General features: G+C 47.4%; 1 protein-coding gene across 1 annotated transcript; it reads left to right on the top strand.

Moving 5' to 3' along the window:
- Nucleotides 1-366: 366 nt before the first annotated feature.
- Nucleotides 367-12,329, top strand: smyd2a (SET and MYND domain containing 2a). Its single transcript, XM_083684650.1, has 12 exons — nt 367-787; nt 3,322-3,385; nt 4,447-4,557; nt 5,631-5,691; nt 6,634-6,758; nt 8,051-8,118; nt 8,864-8,966; nt 9,158-9,268; nt 10,090-10,213; nt 10,385-10,559; nt 10,679-10,787; nt 11,120-12,329. Exons 1-12 carry the CDS (start codon nt 615-617, stop codon nt 11,201-11,203), a joined length of 1,308 nt encoding a protein of 435 aa, XP_083540776.1. The 5' UTR covers nt 367-614; the 3' UTR covers nt 11,204-12,329.
- The last annotated feature ends 1,515 nt before the right edge of the window (nt 12,330-13,844 follow it).

Here is a 13,844-nt window from a genome sequence, read left to right as displayed (position 1 = left end):
ACTGTCCCAATAATAACGAGGCCACTGTAAATAACACACACACACACACACACACACACGCACCTTGACCGTTTCAAAAATGAGAATGAGATTGTTTCACATGTGTGTGTGTGTGTGTGTGAGTGAGAGGACGTGCACGTATTCAATTACATATAAATGGTTGAGTGTTTCATATGTGTGTGAAGTAAAGTATGAATGATATGATTCACCCAGACAGTTTTCACTTGGACTTTACCTTGGAAAATGAAAGTGTATGAGTCCGTCGGCACTAGGACCACGCGGAATCCTGAATTAGTGTCGTAGCTTGTGACAAGCTGCCCCATATGATGCTGCTAAGCGAGAGTAGCTAGCTCTGCTGCTTTATTATAACATTTACATTTTACGTGGTGTTGTGTGGCAGAGAGGGTGTCAGTGGATATCCAACAGCGGCTGCAAACAGACAAACAACATTCCCCCCTTCTTTGCAAAGCTTTCGGGATTAGGGGATGTTTTAGCTAGTCGGATCGCTAAGTATATTTTTCGCAATTAGTTAGCCATCATCTGCCTCGCTCCGTCGGGGACGTTGGCACACGCGTAAAAGTAGCAACTAGCTATCGCAGCCACAGACTACGAGGATGAAAAACGAGGGGATAGAGGGGACCGAGAGGTTTCTGAGCCCGGGGAAGGGGAGAGGACTTCGGGCAGTGAAACACTTTGCAGTCGGAGAACTCGTGTTCGCCTGTCCTGCGTACTCGTACGTGCTGACAGTGAATGAAAGAGGCGCACACTGTGAGCTCTGCTTCACGAGGTAACGTACGCTAGGATGCTGTCAAACACGCTGTCACTTCTGGAATAAATATCAGATCTCAATCTGACCTCATTTGGGTTCTAGCTAGCTAGCTTTGCATTAACGCTGCCAGTTGGATCAGTCATATCGAATCTAGAGATCTAGATCTTAGGGAACATGCAGCAGTCGCCACCACTTAATAATAACATGCTTGCATTGTGTGGGGTACTTGTCCCAGCTTACAAATGGGGTTAATTCAATAACACAAACTGTGCTTGCTGGTCAAGTGTTACAGAGGTAGCCAGCCACTCTGATCAGCAAGCAGTCTCCACTGTTTGTGTTTTTGAATGAACCCCATTCACTGTTTCGACTAAGATGATAAACTAGGCTGTGACAAAAATCAGCTTCCTCAAAGTAATTGTTGGCTTGTTGATAAATTGATGTTGCAAACATTCGAAGTGTCACGTGTTGGTCAGTGGGTCACTGATCTTGCATTCGATTCAGAGGGATTGAGACTGTAGGAGTAAAAAAAAATCCATCTTCTAGCATTGTGACTGCCAATGGCCCCTGGTCTGAGCATTGATTACTTTATCTTATGATGACTGATGGATAGATGATTCACTTACTTACACAAATGTATTTGTTGTGAGTCGCTTTGGATAAAGGCGTCTGCTAAATGTAAAAATGTAAACGAAGGAGTTGTTCCACCACACATGTCCGAGGAGCTCCAGCCCTGATCTGGAACAGCTCTGAGAGTAAAGACACTGCTGCTGCATTGCAGAGGCATACACACACATTACACACACACACACACACACATTACACACACACACACATTACACACACACACACCCTCCTCCCTCTCACAGTGAGCTCCTCTATTTCAGCAGTAGTTGAAATGCTGACGAATTCACTCTTTGTTATTTATTACCCTAAGGATGAAAACCTGAATGAAATTCAATCATTTAGGTGGCCGTGTGTGTGTGTGTGTGTGTGTGTGTGTGTGTGTGTGTGTGTGTGTGTGTGTGTGTGTGTGTGTGTGTGTGTGTGTGTGTGTGTGTGTGTGTGTGTGTGTGTGTGGCTCTTGTACATGCATTGGGCTGTTGTGAATGCTACACTAAACCAGGGCCCGGTCTTGGTATGCACAAACTTTAGGTTTCAACTACACACACACACACACATACACACACACACACACACACACACACACGTTCTTGTGTGTAGTTTCGGGCTGGGTTTTTATGCCAGCTCTCTGCTAAGGGCAGATGGTGTGCAGAAAGGTCAGGTTTCTATATATACCAGGGCACGTCTCCAGAGCCAGGAGAGACACTGAAGGGTTGGGAGGCGTGAAGGCCAGGGGGTCTCCTACTCTGCTAGCCCTGATATGCCAGAGAGAAAATGGCACATAGGTGACTCTCGACCATGCGAAGAGCTGTCGGAGCCACCAAGGAATCTCAAGGTGCCAATGTCCTGCCATGACTCACCAATCTAGAGATGTTCTTGGACTGCTGGCATGTTCTTGGACTAGAGATGTTCTTGGACTGCTGGCCTCCTGAGCTCTGTATCGTGAGATCTGTTACAGTCCTAAATTGAAGAAACATTTCTTACAAGGACATTGTGCCGACCACCACCTTGGAAAAAGGGCAATGTTGTGCACGTGCAACACTTCCCGTCTTCTTCTACACATACGTTGTGTGAAAGTATCAGGTGTGTCGAGAGGAAAACTCGCAACAATGCCGTTTTTCCGATATCCATTTGGGGAGGCGGGCGACATAACAACATGCTTTTTTTTTCAATGTGGGAAAATAACATTATAAGGATGCAGAGTTCAGGATGGTAGCAGACCAAGAAGGTCTCTAGATTGGTGAGTCATGGCAGAATAGCAACTCCATTGATAGCTCTTTGCATACCCTAGACTATATGCAATTTTCTCTCTGACATATCAAGGACATTTCCCTCGGACATTCTCTGCTAGAGAGTCAGGAAGAGACGCCCGGCTTTTTCTCAATTGTTAGAAACATGATCCCTCACGTCCTCTCCTCCGAGAGGGGAGTATCTCGCTTCCTCCCCCTAGATATTCTCCTCCACTGCTTTTTGAGAAGGAAACAAGTGGAGGACAAAGGAGAGGATGCAAGGAATCTAGTTTGTTTTTGAAAGTTGAAAAAGGGCCCCAGACTAGTGGCTGTCCTACATTATGACCCCGCCTGGACTCAGCCGCCCTCAATACAGCATCCTCTGGCAACAAATTGTTCAGTTGAAACCAAAATCGTTTGGACATGGGGAAGCAGAGCCTGTCTATATAGTGTTAGGGGAAATACTGACCCATACCCTGAGTAGAAAAGACCTAGACCCTCCAGTTATAAGCAGTTGCTATGTATTCAGTACTTTCTTTAGTATTGTATATTTTACATTGGTTGGCATTCTGCGGACAGCAAAGCAAGAATTTCGTTGTACAGGGAAACATGTTTTCTACTGTGCATATGATAATAAACACTTTGAATCTTGAATCTTTCAAATCTCTCTCTCTCTCTCTCCTTCTCTCTCTTTCTCTGTAGGAGGGAGGGACTCTCTAAGTGTGGCAAATGTAAACAAGCCTTCTACTGCAATGTGGACTGCCAGGTAAGGCCAGGTGTGTTTGTGGCCTGCCAGGTAAGGCCAGGTGTGTTTGTGGCCTGCCAGGTAAGGCCAGGTGTGTTTGTGGCCTGCCAGGTAAGGCCAGGTGTGTTTGTGGCCTGCCAGGTAAGGCCAGGTGTGTTTGTGGACTGCCAGGTAAGGCCAGGTGTGTTTGTGGCCTGCCAGGTAAGGCCAGGTGTGTTTGTGGACTGCCAGGTAAGGCCAGGTGTGTTTGTGGACTGCCAGGTAAGGCCAGGTGTGTTTGTGGACTGCCAGGTAAGGCCAGGTGTGTTTGTGGCCTGCCAGGTAAGGCCAGGTGTGTTTGTGGACTGCCAGGTAAGGCCAGGTGTGTTTGTGGCCTGCCAGGTAAGGCCAGGTGTGTTTGTGGCCTGCCAGGTAAGGCCAGGTGTGTTTGTGGCCTGCCAGGTAAGGCCAGGTGTGTTTGTGGACTGCCAGGTAAGGCCAGGTGTGTTTGTGGCCTGCCAGGTAAGGCCAGGTGTGTTTGTGGACTGCCAGGTAAGGCCAGGTGTGTTTGTGGACTGCCAGGTAAGGCCAGGTGTGTTTGTGGACTGCCAGGTAAGGCCAGGTGTGTTTGTGGACTGCCAGGTAAGGCCAGGTGTGTTTGTGGCCTGCCAGGTAAGGCCAGGTGTGTTTGTGGCCTGCCAGGTAAGGCCAGGTGTGTTTGTGGACTGCCAGGTAAGGCCAGGTGTGTTTGTGGACTGCCAGGTAAGGCCAGGTGTGTTTGTGGCCTGCCAGGTAAGGCCAGGTGTGTTTGTGGCCTGCCAGGTAAGGCCAGGTGTGTTTGTGGCCTGCCAGGTAAGGCCAGGTGTGTTTGTGGACTGCCAGGTAAGGCCAGGTGTGTTTGTGGCCTGCCAGGTAAGGCCAGGTGTGTTTGTGGACTGCCAGGTAAGGCCAGGTGTGTTTGTGGACTGCCAGGTAAGGCCAGGTGTGTTTGTGGCTTGCCTGTGGACTTGTTGTCTTGTTATTGATTATGAAATAATATCTCTCCCCTCTTTCTTTCTCCCTCTCACTCTCACTCTCTCATGTACTCGTGTACACATCTGCAGAAGGCAGACTGGGCCATGCATAAGCTGGAATGTTCTGCGATGTGTTCCTATGGGGAGAATTGGTGTCCATCAGAGACGGTCAGACTGGTGGCCAGAATCATCATGAAACAGGTGAGAGGCCTGGTGAAGACATTCTGAATCATGAATAAAACCACTACCATGTTTTTTTCTCTCTCTTTTTTTTTTTTTAACTGATGATATAGGCCTCATCAAGTGGAACTTACAAATCCCGTTTCACCCAAAGGACTATCCCCTGTATGCTGTATAGTAGTAGCACTCAGTTTTCCAGAGAGAAACTAGGATGGTGCTTCTGCCGGTTCACGTTAGGAGAGGAGAGAAGGTCTAGTGTTGTTTTCGCTCTCATCTCTCTCTCTCTCTCATTTCTAGCTCTCTCTCTCTCACACACACTCTCTCTCTCTCTCTCTCTCTCTCACACACTCTCTCTCTCTCTCTCTCTCTCACACTCTCTCTCTCTCTCTCTCACACACTCTCTCTCTCTCTCACACACACTCTCTCTCTCTCACACACTCTCTCTCTCTCTCTCTCACACACTCTCTCTCTCTTAGGTAGTGGCTTGTAACTCATTCTCTCATTCTCCCCTCATTGCATGGCAGTTATCCAGCAGGTTGCCACGGTGACTGTGCTACTACACGCTGTAAAGCAGCATTCTACTGGAGAGAGGAGAGCAGGAAGTGGAGCCCCTCTGGACTACTGGAAGTGCAGCACTCTGCGGCTTAATCATGAATAGAGGGAGAGACGGAGAGAGTAGAGTAGAGTAGAGCAGGCTACACACTCACTACTGTACCTTGTGGTAAACATCTGAATATTCAGCCTGGTTGTTGCTCACTCTGTCTGACTTGGAAAACAAAGATGGTGTGGTGGGTGTTGTTGTGTTGGTCTGTGTCCCACCTGTCACCCATTGGTGACATACAGAGACAGGTGTGTAGTTCTACAGTGTCACAGCTGGTGCCCCTACATGTAGGAGAACCGGTCTCCTCTACAGAGGTCTCTAGGAAATGGACATTTCCCTGTACCATGTGAAAAGAATATGCTGTTTAGCTTTCCTCAGGGGCTTGGTTTGGTTTGACGGAAATGTACATGCAATGTCCACCCCCCCAACCCCGACCCCAACCGATGTTCCACTGGCTACACTTTGGCTGACTGTCTTTTGTGTTTTTTTCTAGAAAGTCACAACAGAGCGGACCCCGTCAGAGAGACTGCTATTGCTGAGCGAGTTTGAAGCCCGTAAGTAGGCCCTACGCTACTGCGTGTGTGTGTGTGTGTGCGCCGCGTGCCGTGTGTGTGTGTGCGTGCCGTGTGTGTGTATGTGTGTGGTCCGTGTGCGTGTCTCTGTGCATGTCTCCTCCCCTTCCCCAGTTGGCGGTGAGCCGTGCTCTGTAGTAACAGCCTCTATTAATACCCCTACTGTAGGTCACGTCGTGTGACCTCTTGGCTCTCTCCGCCTCTCATTCAGTTAGCCTTTCCACACATCCCCGACACCCCTGGGTTCCCAGGTCCCCCGCCGCGAAGAACCATTAGTGTCAGAGATGGTCGGAGGGCAGGGTGACTCTCCTTGGCCCACTCACAGTGTGGGCTTGGTCTCGGGCCGTGGCACAATCTGACTTTGGAGCCGTAAGTGGCCATTAGGACAGAACTGCCCCCCACACCCCCACACCCCCTCAGTGCCTGCTCAGACCGATGAGCAAGCATTTCCTGGCATTTCCATGACCTCTCACACTTGTGTCTACCACTCCTCACAACTGTCTTTCTCTCATAGACACACACACACACTGAAACACTCAGATTCAGAAGCACAGCTGCAGCCCTCTCATCCCCCACCCAGAAGACCCTGCCTCTGTCTGACGCTAGCATGTGTAGCTAACAGGAATGTTAAGGTGATTCCTCTCAGCGGTCGGGAATGACTGTGACTCGGCATGTAGCTCCTTAACACGGGATAAAGCAGCAATCAGCAATTCTCAGGTGTTTTAGTATGACTGCCTTTTGGCCTGAAGTGGAGCAGAGTGTGTATTTTTTTTATGATTGCACTGCAGTGCACACCCACCCTCTTTTTTCCCCTCCCTCCCTCCCTCCCAATTTTGATTGAGTGTTTTGACGAAATGCTGGTATTCTAACTCTCCCTCTCTCCCTCCCTCCCTCATTTCCCCCCACCCTCTCTCTCTCTCTCAGATCTAGACAAGTTGGACGACGAGAAGAATGAGTTGAACCAGGCGGACATTGCAGCGTTGCACCACTTCTACTCCAGACACATAGACTTCCCTGACGACGAGACACTCACCGTGCTCTTTGGACAGGTGAGGAGGGGGGGGGGGTTCCTCTGGGGAGCTCTTTGGACAGGTGAGGGGGGTGGGGGTCCTCTAGGGAGCTGTTTGGACAGGTGAGGAGGGGTGTTGGTTCCTCTGGGGAGCTCTTTGGACAGGTGAGGGGGGTGGGGGTCCTCTAGGGAGCTCTTTGGACAGGTGAGAGGAGGGGGGGGGGTCCTCTGGGGAGCTCTTTGGACAGGTGAGGAGGGGGGTGGGGGTTCCTCTGAGGAGCTTTTTGGACAGGTGAGGAGGGGGGGGGGGTTCCTCTGGGAGCATTGGAACATTAGACCCCCGGCTCCAATACTCTGAAAAACCCATCCTTTCTTCCTGGGAGGTTATTTCTTTCTGATATGGGGTGTGTGTGTAAGCTGTCTGGTCAGCTAGCTCCCCCTAGCCCTCTTGCAGGCTAGTAGTGCTCTGTCATAATGTTTGACCTTATCTAATCGTCTTAGATCTAGGAGGGGTAAGGGCCAGGTTTCTGACTGGCCGCACAGATGCAGTGTATTGTTACCTCAGCTGGTAACAGACAGGTGCAAGCCTTCCTTGGGCCGGGGTCCACAACCTTATAAGGATGTCACACCACATCACACCATACAGACCCCCCCCCCCTCTCATCTGTTCCTCTCTCTTCTACCCCTCTGTTTCTCCCTTTCTCCTCCTCTCCTTACATGTCGGTCGGTCGGTCGGTCTGTCTTTCTCTCTCCCTTTCCTTCTACACACACACACCATCGGTCTGTCTCTCGCCTTTCCTCTCTCGCACACACACCAATCCCTCTCCCTCTCTCTCTCCCCTCTGTACACAGCTGTCCTGTTCTGGTTAGGCCACACAGAAGCCACATGCCTTGAGGACACCACCGGCTTTTCACCCCATTGCTGAAAGGCCCCAAAGGGGCTGAGCTGTCAGCATTTTGTCTCATTCGATTTGTCAGTGCTGACCACTTTCACATTCTCCATCTGCTAGCTCTGGGAATTTAGATATTTTTGGCGTTAGACCCCCCTATGCCCTCTGTATCTCATGAATGGGAGCATAGGACCGCTGGCGTTTGGGTGTATATTTAGACTGGGTTGGGTGCAACAGGGGGGGGTGGGTGAGGGGTTGTTGGGAGTTTTGTACGATACAGGGTGCTCCAGCTCATGTTAATGTTACCCCCCCCCACCCCTATTTCTTTCTCTCACTCTCGCTCTCTCTCTCCCTCTCACCCTCTCTCTCTCTCTCTCTCTCTCTCTCTCTCTCTCTCTCTCTCTCTCTCCCTCCCTCCCTCTCTCTCTCTCCCTCCCTGCAGGTTAACTGTAATGGTTTCACCATAGAGGATGAGGAGCTTTCTCACCTAGGCTCAGCTGTGTTTCCTGAGTAAGTCTGACATCACTGTCTCCATTATCGAAAAATCATCACATGCACCTTTGCCGACAATGTCAATGTCATCGTCCTCCTCACAGAAAAGCCATCAAGTTTTTTGTCAGATTACCACGGAAACATTTCAGCATGATTGTATGCATTGCTCTCAGAACACTCTGCCGTTGATAGTCCACTCCCAAGCTCCATAGCACTAGCCCAACTGTTTCTCAATAGCCCAACTCTTTCATCCAGAGTGAGACTGATTACGTCCTCTGGGCCCATCCTGTCCCTCAGATGCTCTGCAGACGCGTTTGTTATTGATAGAGGAGAGGAGAGGAGAGGGAGAGAAGAGGGAGGGAGGGAGGGAGAGAGAGAGAGAGAGAGAGAGTCACAGAGGGAAGAAAGGGTAGGTTCTGTGACGGGTGTACCAGCAGTCCTGCTGTGACAAGTTAATGAGGCAGAGAGGGAGGTTTTAATGTTTTCTATTTCTGTCCCCTCTCTGTCTATCCATCTCTTTCTTGCATCATCACTCCCTCTTTCTTTCTTTCTTTCTTTCTGTCTGGCTGCTCTATTTTCTCTCTTCTTCTCTGTCTTCCTGTCACAATATACCTCCCCATCTCTCACCATACTGTACCCACTACATCCTCTTTCTGTCGTTCTTTCTCTTTCATTCTCTCTCTGTCGTTCTTTCTCTACCCCCCCCCCCATCTCTCTTCCTCCCATCCCCCTCCCCCTTTCTCCCTGTCTTTCCCTTCCCCAGTGTAGCATTGATGAACCATGGGTGTAGTCCTAATGTCATTGTCACGTATAAGGGGACGGTTGCAGAGGTGCGGGCCGTTCAGGAGATCAACCCAGGAGACGAGGTGAGGACTAACCTTGGAACACCTGAACCCTGGCCTTGCCTTGCCTTGCCTTGCCTTGTCTAAAGCGCAGCAAGCCTTGTACCTAAAGCAGTGTTTCCACTTGAAATTATTTACTCTCGGGAAAAATTAAGAAAAGCTTAGTTTGGGAAAGGAATAGCATTGCAGATGTGACTCTTCTTCTCTCTCTCTAGATCTTCAACAGCTACATCGACCTGCTGTATCCAACGGAGGACAGGAACGAGAGATTGATAGATTCCTACTTCTTCTCCTGCGAGTGTGAAGAGTGCACGACCAAGTCTAAGGTAGGGTACACGTCCTCCCCTTCCGCTACATCTATATATATATATGCCATTTAGCTGACGCTTTTATCCAAAGCGACTTACATTACATTTTTCAGCATATATGGTCCCAGCGGGAATCAAACCCACAACCTAAGCGTTGTTAGCGCCATGCTCTACCAACTGAGCCACAGACGACCACATCCACATCTCAATGCAGTCTTACCTCCCTATGAGTCCCTCAACACCACCTTTCCCCTGGTCACCAATGACCAAGACTAGTCCTTCCCCAGATGTGTACAGGGGGTGGGGGGGAAGCATGTAATGCTGGTGGGAACGTCTAATGAGCAGGATCTCATGATTCCCCTAAGGGAATGATGGAATTAAATCCTGTGTTAATGAATGACTCATATGTAGGGGCTGGAGAAGGGGACAGTTGACACAGGCTAGGGTCTTTAGAAGGAGACAGGTGACACAGGCCAGTCTTTAGAAGGTAATCCCAGGTATTACATGTAGCTTACCTACAGCCTGTTCAGTCAGTCTTCTGAACCTGCAATCACACACAATCTACACTGGTTCCTAACTGGGTTGGTTTTGTTCACTTTACTGGGTCATTGTTTTAAAAGTTTGGGATGCACTGCTGTAAAGGCACCAACTGTGTGTCTCACAGTGCTGTGTCTGTGTCCTCATTGTGCCAAACAAGAGCAAGGTAGTGTCATCCACATGTCGTTGAGAGTGCTGCTACTGCTGTGTGTCCTAGTTTAATGTCCTCGCATAATGAGCTCTGCACTGTTGAAATGCTAAAAATGGTATCATAGAACATCTCTCTCTCTTTCTCTCTCTAGGACAAGGCTAAGATGGAGATTCTTAGAAAACTGAGCTCTCCCCCAGAGCCAGAGGAAATCAGAGAGATGGTTCACTACGCTAAGAATGTCATAGAAGAGTTCCGCAGAGCCAAGCACTACAAGAATATCCTTCCCCTATCTCTCTCTTTCTCTCCCCCCCGCCCTCTCTCTGTTTGGAAGGATGTCAGTTTCATGAAAGTAGGCCCTCACTCCCACTCAAGTCTATGTCTCTCTGTAAATCGTCTTGATTTAGCCCGTGTGCTTTGAGTCGTTTGATCCCTTGACTCTCTAGCACCCCCCAGTGAGCTGTTGGAGATCTGCGAGCTGAGCCAAGCGAAGATGGGCTCCATATTTGCAGACACTAATGTGTACATGCTTCACATGATGTACCAGGCCATGGGAGTCTGCCTTTACATGCAGGACTGGGATGGAGCCATGAACTATGGAGAGAAGATCATACATCCTTACAGGTAGTTGGCATACAGCACACACCTCACCAGTAAACAACCACATAGGTGACAACATGTATTACAGGAGACACGCTGCTAATGCGGCATAAGTCATTTTTGTCCCTCCGTGTCTTCTTCAGTGTGCACTACCCAGCCTACTCATTGAATGTGGCCTCCATGTACCTGAAGCTGGGCAGACTGTACCTGGGGCTGGAGAGGAAATCACAGGGAGTCAAGGCCTTGAAGAAGGTAGGACACCAGCCTTCACGTGTACATACTGGGAGAAGGAGAGAGAGTCAAAGCATCAAAGATGGAGAGACACACAGAGGATCAATTTTACTGGCCAATGTCAATGTTTATCCCATGGTGTGACTGCTGTTATCTGACAACTTCAGAGTACAGTTTATAGTAGTGCTGGTAGTAGACGTAGGCTTGTAGTAAGAAGTAATTATCAAGGGGGAAATTGTTTGTTTTGTGGTTGTGCATTCCAAAAAGTAAAAGCGGTATCGCCACTTTAGAATGATGCCTCGTGCGGTTTTTTGTGTGTTGTGTAACTTCCCGTGGCCCTGCTTCCTCCTCAGGCCATCGCCATCATGGAGGTGGCTCATGGGAAGGATCACCACTACGTGACAGAGGTCAAACGAGAGGTGGAGGACCAGAACTGAAGAGGAGGAAGAGAAGGAGCTGATCACAGGAAGAGGTAGAAGAAGAAGAAGAAGAAGAAGAAGAAGAGTGAGGAAGGAGAATGTAGAATAAATGTGAGGAGGAGGAGGATGGAGAGAGCGATAGAGTTCTTAATCCTGGGTCAAAAACAATACAGCTGCACGGCATGCGTCTTTTACCTCTCTCTTCCTACATGTCTCTGTCTCTGTCCTTGTATCAAGTCATTCAAGTGGTTCAAGTTTGTTTCCCTTTAATGCCACACAAGCAGTTCTCCTTATCTGATCAGTCTGTGAAATTACAAAATGTCTTGGGGCCCAAGGTCTTTGTTTTCTGTAGGTTTTGCTAACTGTCTGCCTCGTCAACAATCAAATCGTGCACTATTCTGTTAGAATTTGAAGACTTTGTGTACTGTGAAAAAAATAACATGAAACATCTGATTTCTCGTCACGTTTTTAGGAACAGATAAACGGTTTCTCTCCTCTCATCCAGGGTAGCAATTGAGAGGAAAATGCAAAAAAACCTAACAAAAAAAAACGATTGTTGTCAACTAATCAATGTCAGTCAATTTCCTACAGTAGGTCTTACAGTATCGACATTGTTGATTAACATCTCTGTCACAGACTGTTTCATTAAGCCTGTTTTTAGAACATTTTGTTGCATGATTTTCACTTCTTTCCCTCCTTCTTTTCTTTCTCTGACCGGAGGGACAAAGCATTTATACTCCCAGAGAACCGCTTGTGGTTTGTGTTCCGTTTTCTTCCATTGTTTCCTGTGTGCTGGACTGGGAGCAGAAGGATTACAGTGCAAACAGAGTTGCTTAGTAGCATTTACTTAACTTAAAATAAGTTGCCCTGAACTTCAGATCTAGGATCAGATTACTATGCCCTCAATCCCAACCTTAATCATTAGGGAAATTACAAAAAGTCTGACTATCAGTGGTGAGGGGGCAACTTCTGCCTGCTTCGCCTGGCTCTTCTGTGGTGCTTTGTAAATGTTGTTTTTATGTTGTTTCTGTTTGTTTGGTTTATATTTGTCAGACATCGGGCATGGATTGGACAGTACTCCACTGGAATGCACAAACTTCCAAATGTTCTGATTCTCTCTTTATCGGAACAGAAATAAAAACCAGTGACCGAAGTGAGAGTTTTGCCATGGCTTCATTATTTTTGGAGTGTGTTGCTGGTCCTCACATTGATCAAAAAGCCAATATACAGCTGATTTAGACCATTTTGATATGTTATATATCCACAGTGGCTACTCAAAATACTCAATATTTACAGATGAGAACTGATGCTGAAGTATTTTTTTCTTATGAGAAAATTGCTTTTAATGACAAAAAGCGTTCACCAATTCAAGGTAATTGCGTCACCATAGCAACTGCGATGTGCCGTTGAAAATAACTGAAATCCTGTTAGCAGACTGAAGTGTTTTCCTAAAATACACCCACCACACATCCTGCTTTAATTAGTGGGTTTAATTTTTGGCTATGCTGTAAGATAAATCTGTGTCGTTCCCTTTACTTTGACATGGGACTGTTCACATTGTAATACTTTTAGAGTCGGTGCTCAGATGGTGTTTTGTCTGTCACAAACTGGCGTGGGAGACGAAGCTTGTGACATACGAATGGACAGATTTCATCGGTGGGGGACAATAATCTCAGTTGAAAATGTTGTTTTGGACAAATCATACCCCTCACCTCAATAGGCCTGTCATATGCCTTGGTGATGTTATAACGTATGACATAGTATTGGTGAATGTAAATAAGAAATAACAGTCGATACACTTACTTGCTCATTCTTTACTATTACTATACACAATTAGACTACTTAACCTAGATCTAATCTAAACACTAATGGGCTTTAATCTGAATGCTGATTCCCATCATGGAAGACAATCATAAGGTATGGACATTTTTTCCACATTTAGGGTCAGGGTCACTCTTTCTGGGGCTCCTTCTACAGAAAGTAATTGGTCTGAGTCGCTTCTCAAAATGCGGCCGAGGCCAAGAGCCTTTAGTAGCCCTTTAGTGTAATGCATGTAGGCCTACCAGGCTAAAGGGTTTTGTGACAAAAGATGGCTTAAAGTCTATGGAGAGTGAGCGTTATCTTGAGTGTGGGCTGCTTTTGTAATAGTGTGCTTAAATGTGTGAATTAATTTCTAGGAGGTGTAGGGCTGTCTCGGTGTTTTGGTTTAGGTCGTCATGACAACCCAAAAACATCTCCCACAATTGTTTACACTTAATTACACGTTGACAAGATTAATATAATACACCAGCTATAGCACTTAGCTACCTAGATGTGTTTGAAACTTCTCATCTGTGCTATAGGCCCTCAACCGTCTATTATCTGTAGCTAAGCCTACTTGGTTGTGTTGCCAGATTTGATTAAATGACAGTATTTCCTCAACGTGGATAGATTAAAAAAAATAAAAAAAGAGAGACACTTGGCGGTTATTTTCTGGCAACCCGCCGTTTACAAATAACTGACACCAGCCTTTCACGTGTACATACTCTCTCTCTCAATAACTAAATTAGCCATAGTTACATCAAACAATTGTATGTCATGGGAGTACAACATTGGAGACACAATGATTGCGAACTATTGATCGGATTTATCGTCAGAAAGCCAGGGTAGGTGCTTCGTA

This window comes from Argentina silus, assembly GCF_951799395.1.
Source record: "Argentina silus genome assembly, chromosome: 14".
In the NCBI taxonomy this organism is placed as follows: domain Eukaryota; kingdom Metazoa; phylum Chordata; class Actinopteri; order Argentiniformes; family Argentinidae; genus Argentina; species Argentina silus.
This window is presented reverse-complemented; position numbering and strand designations above follow the sequence as displayed.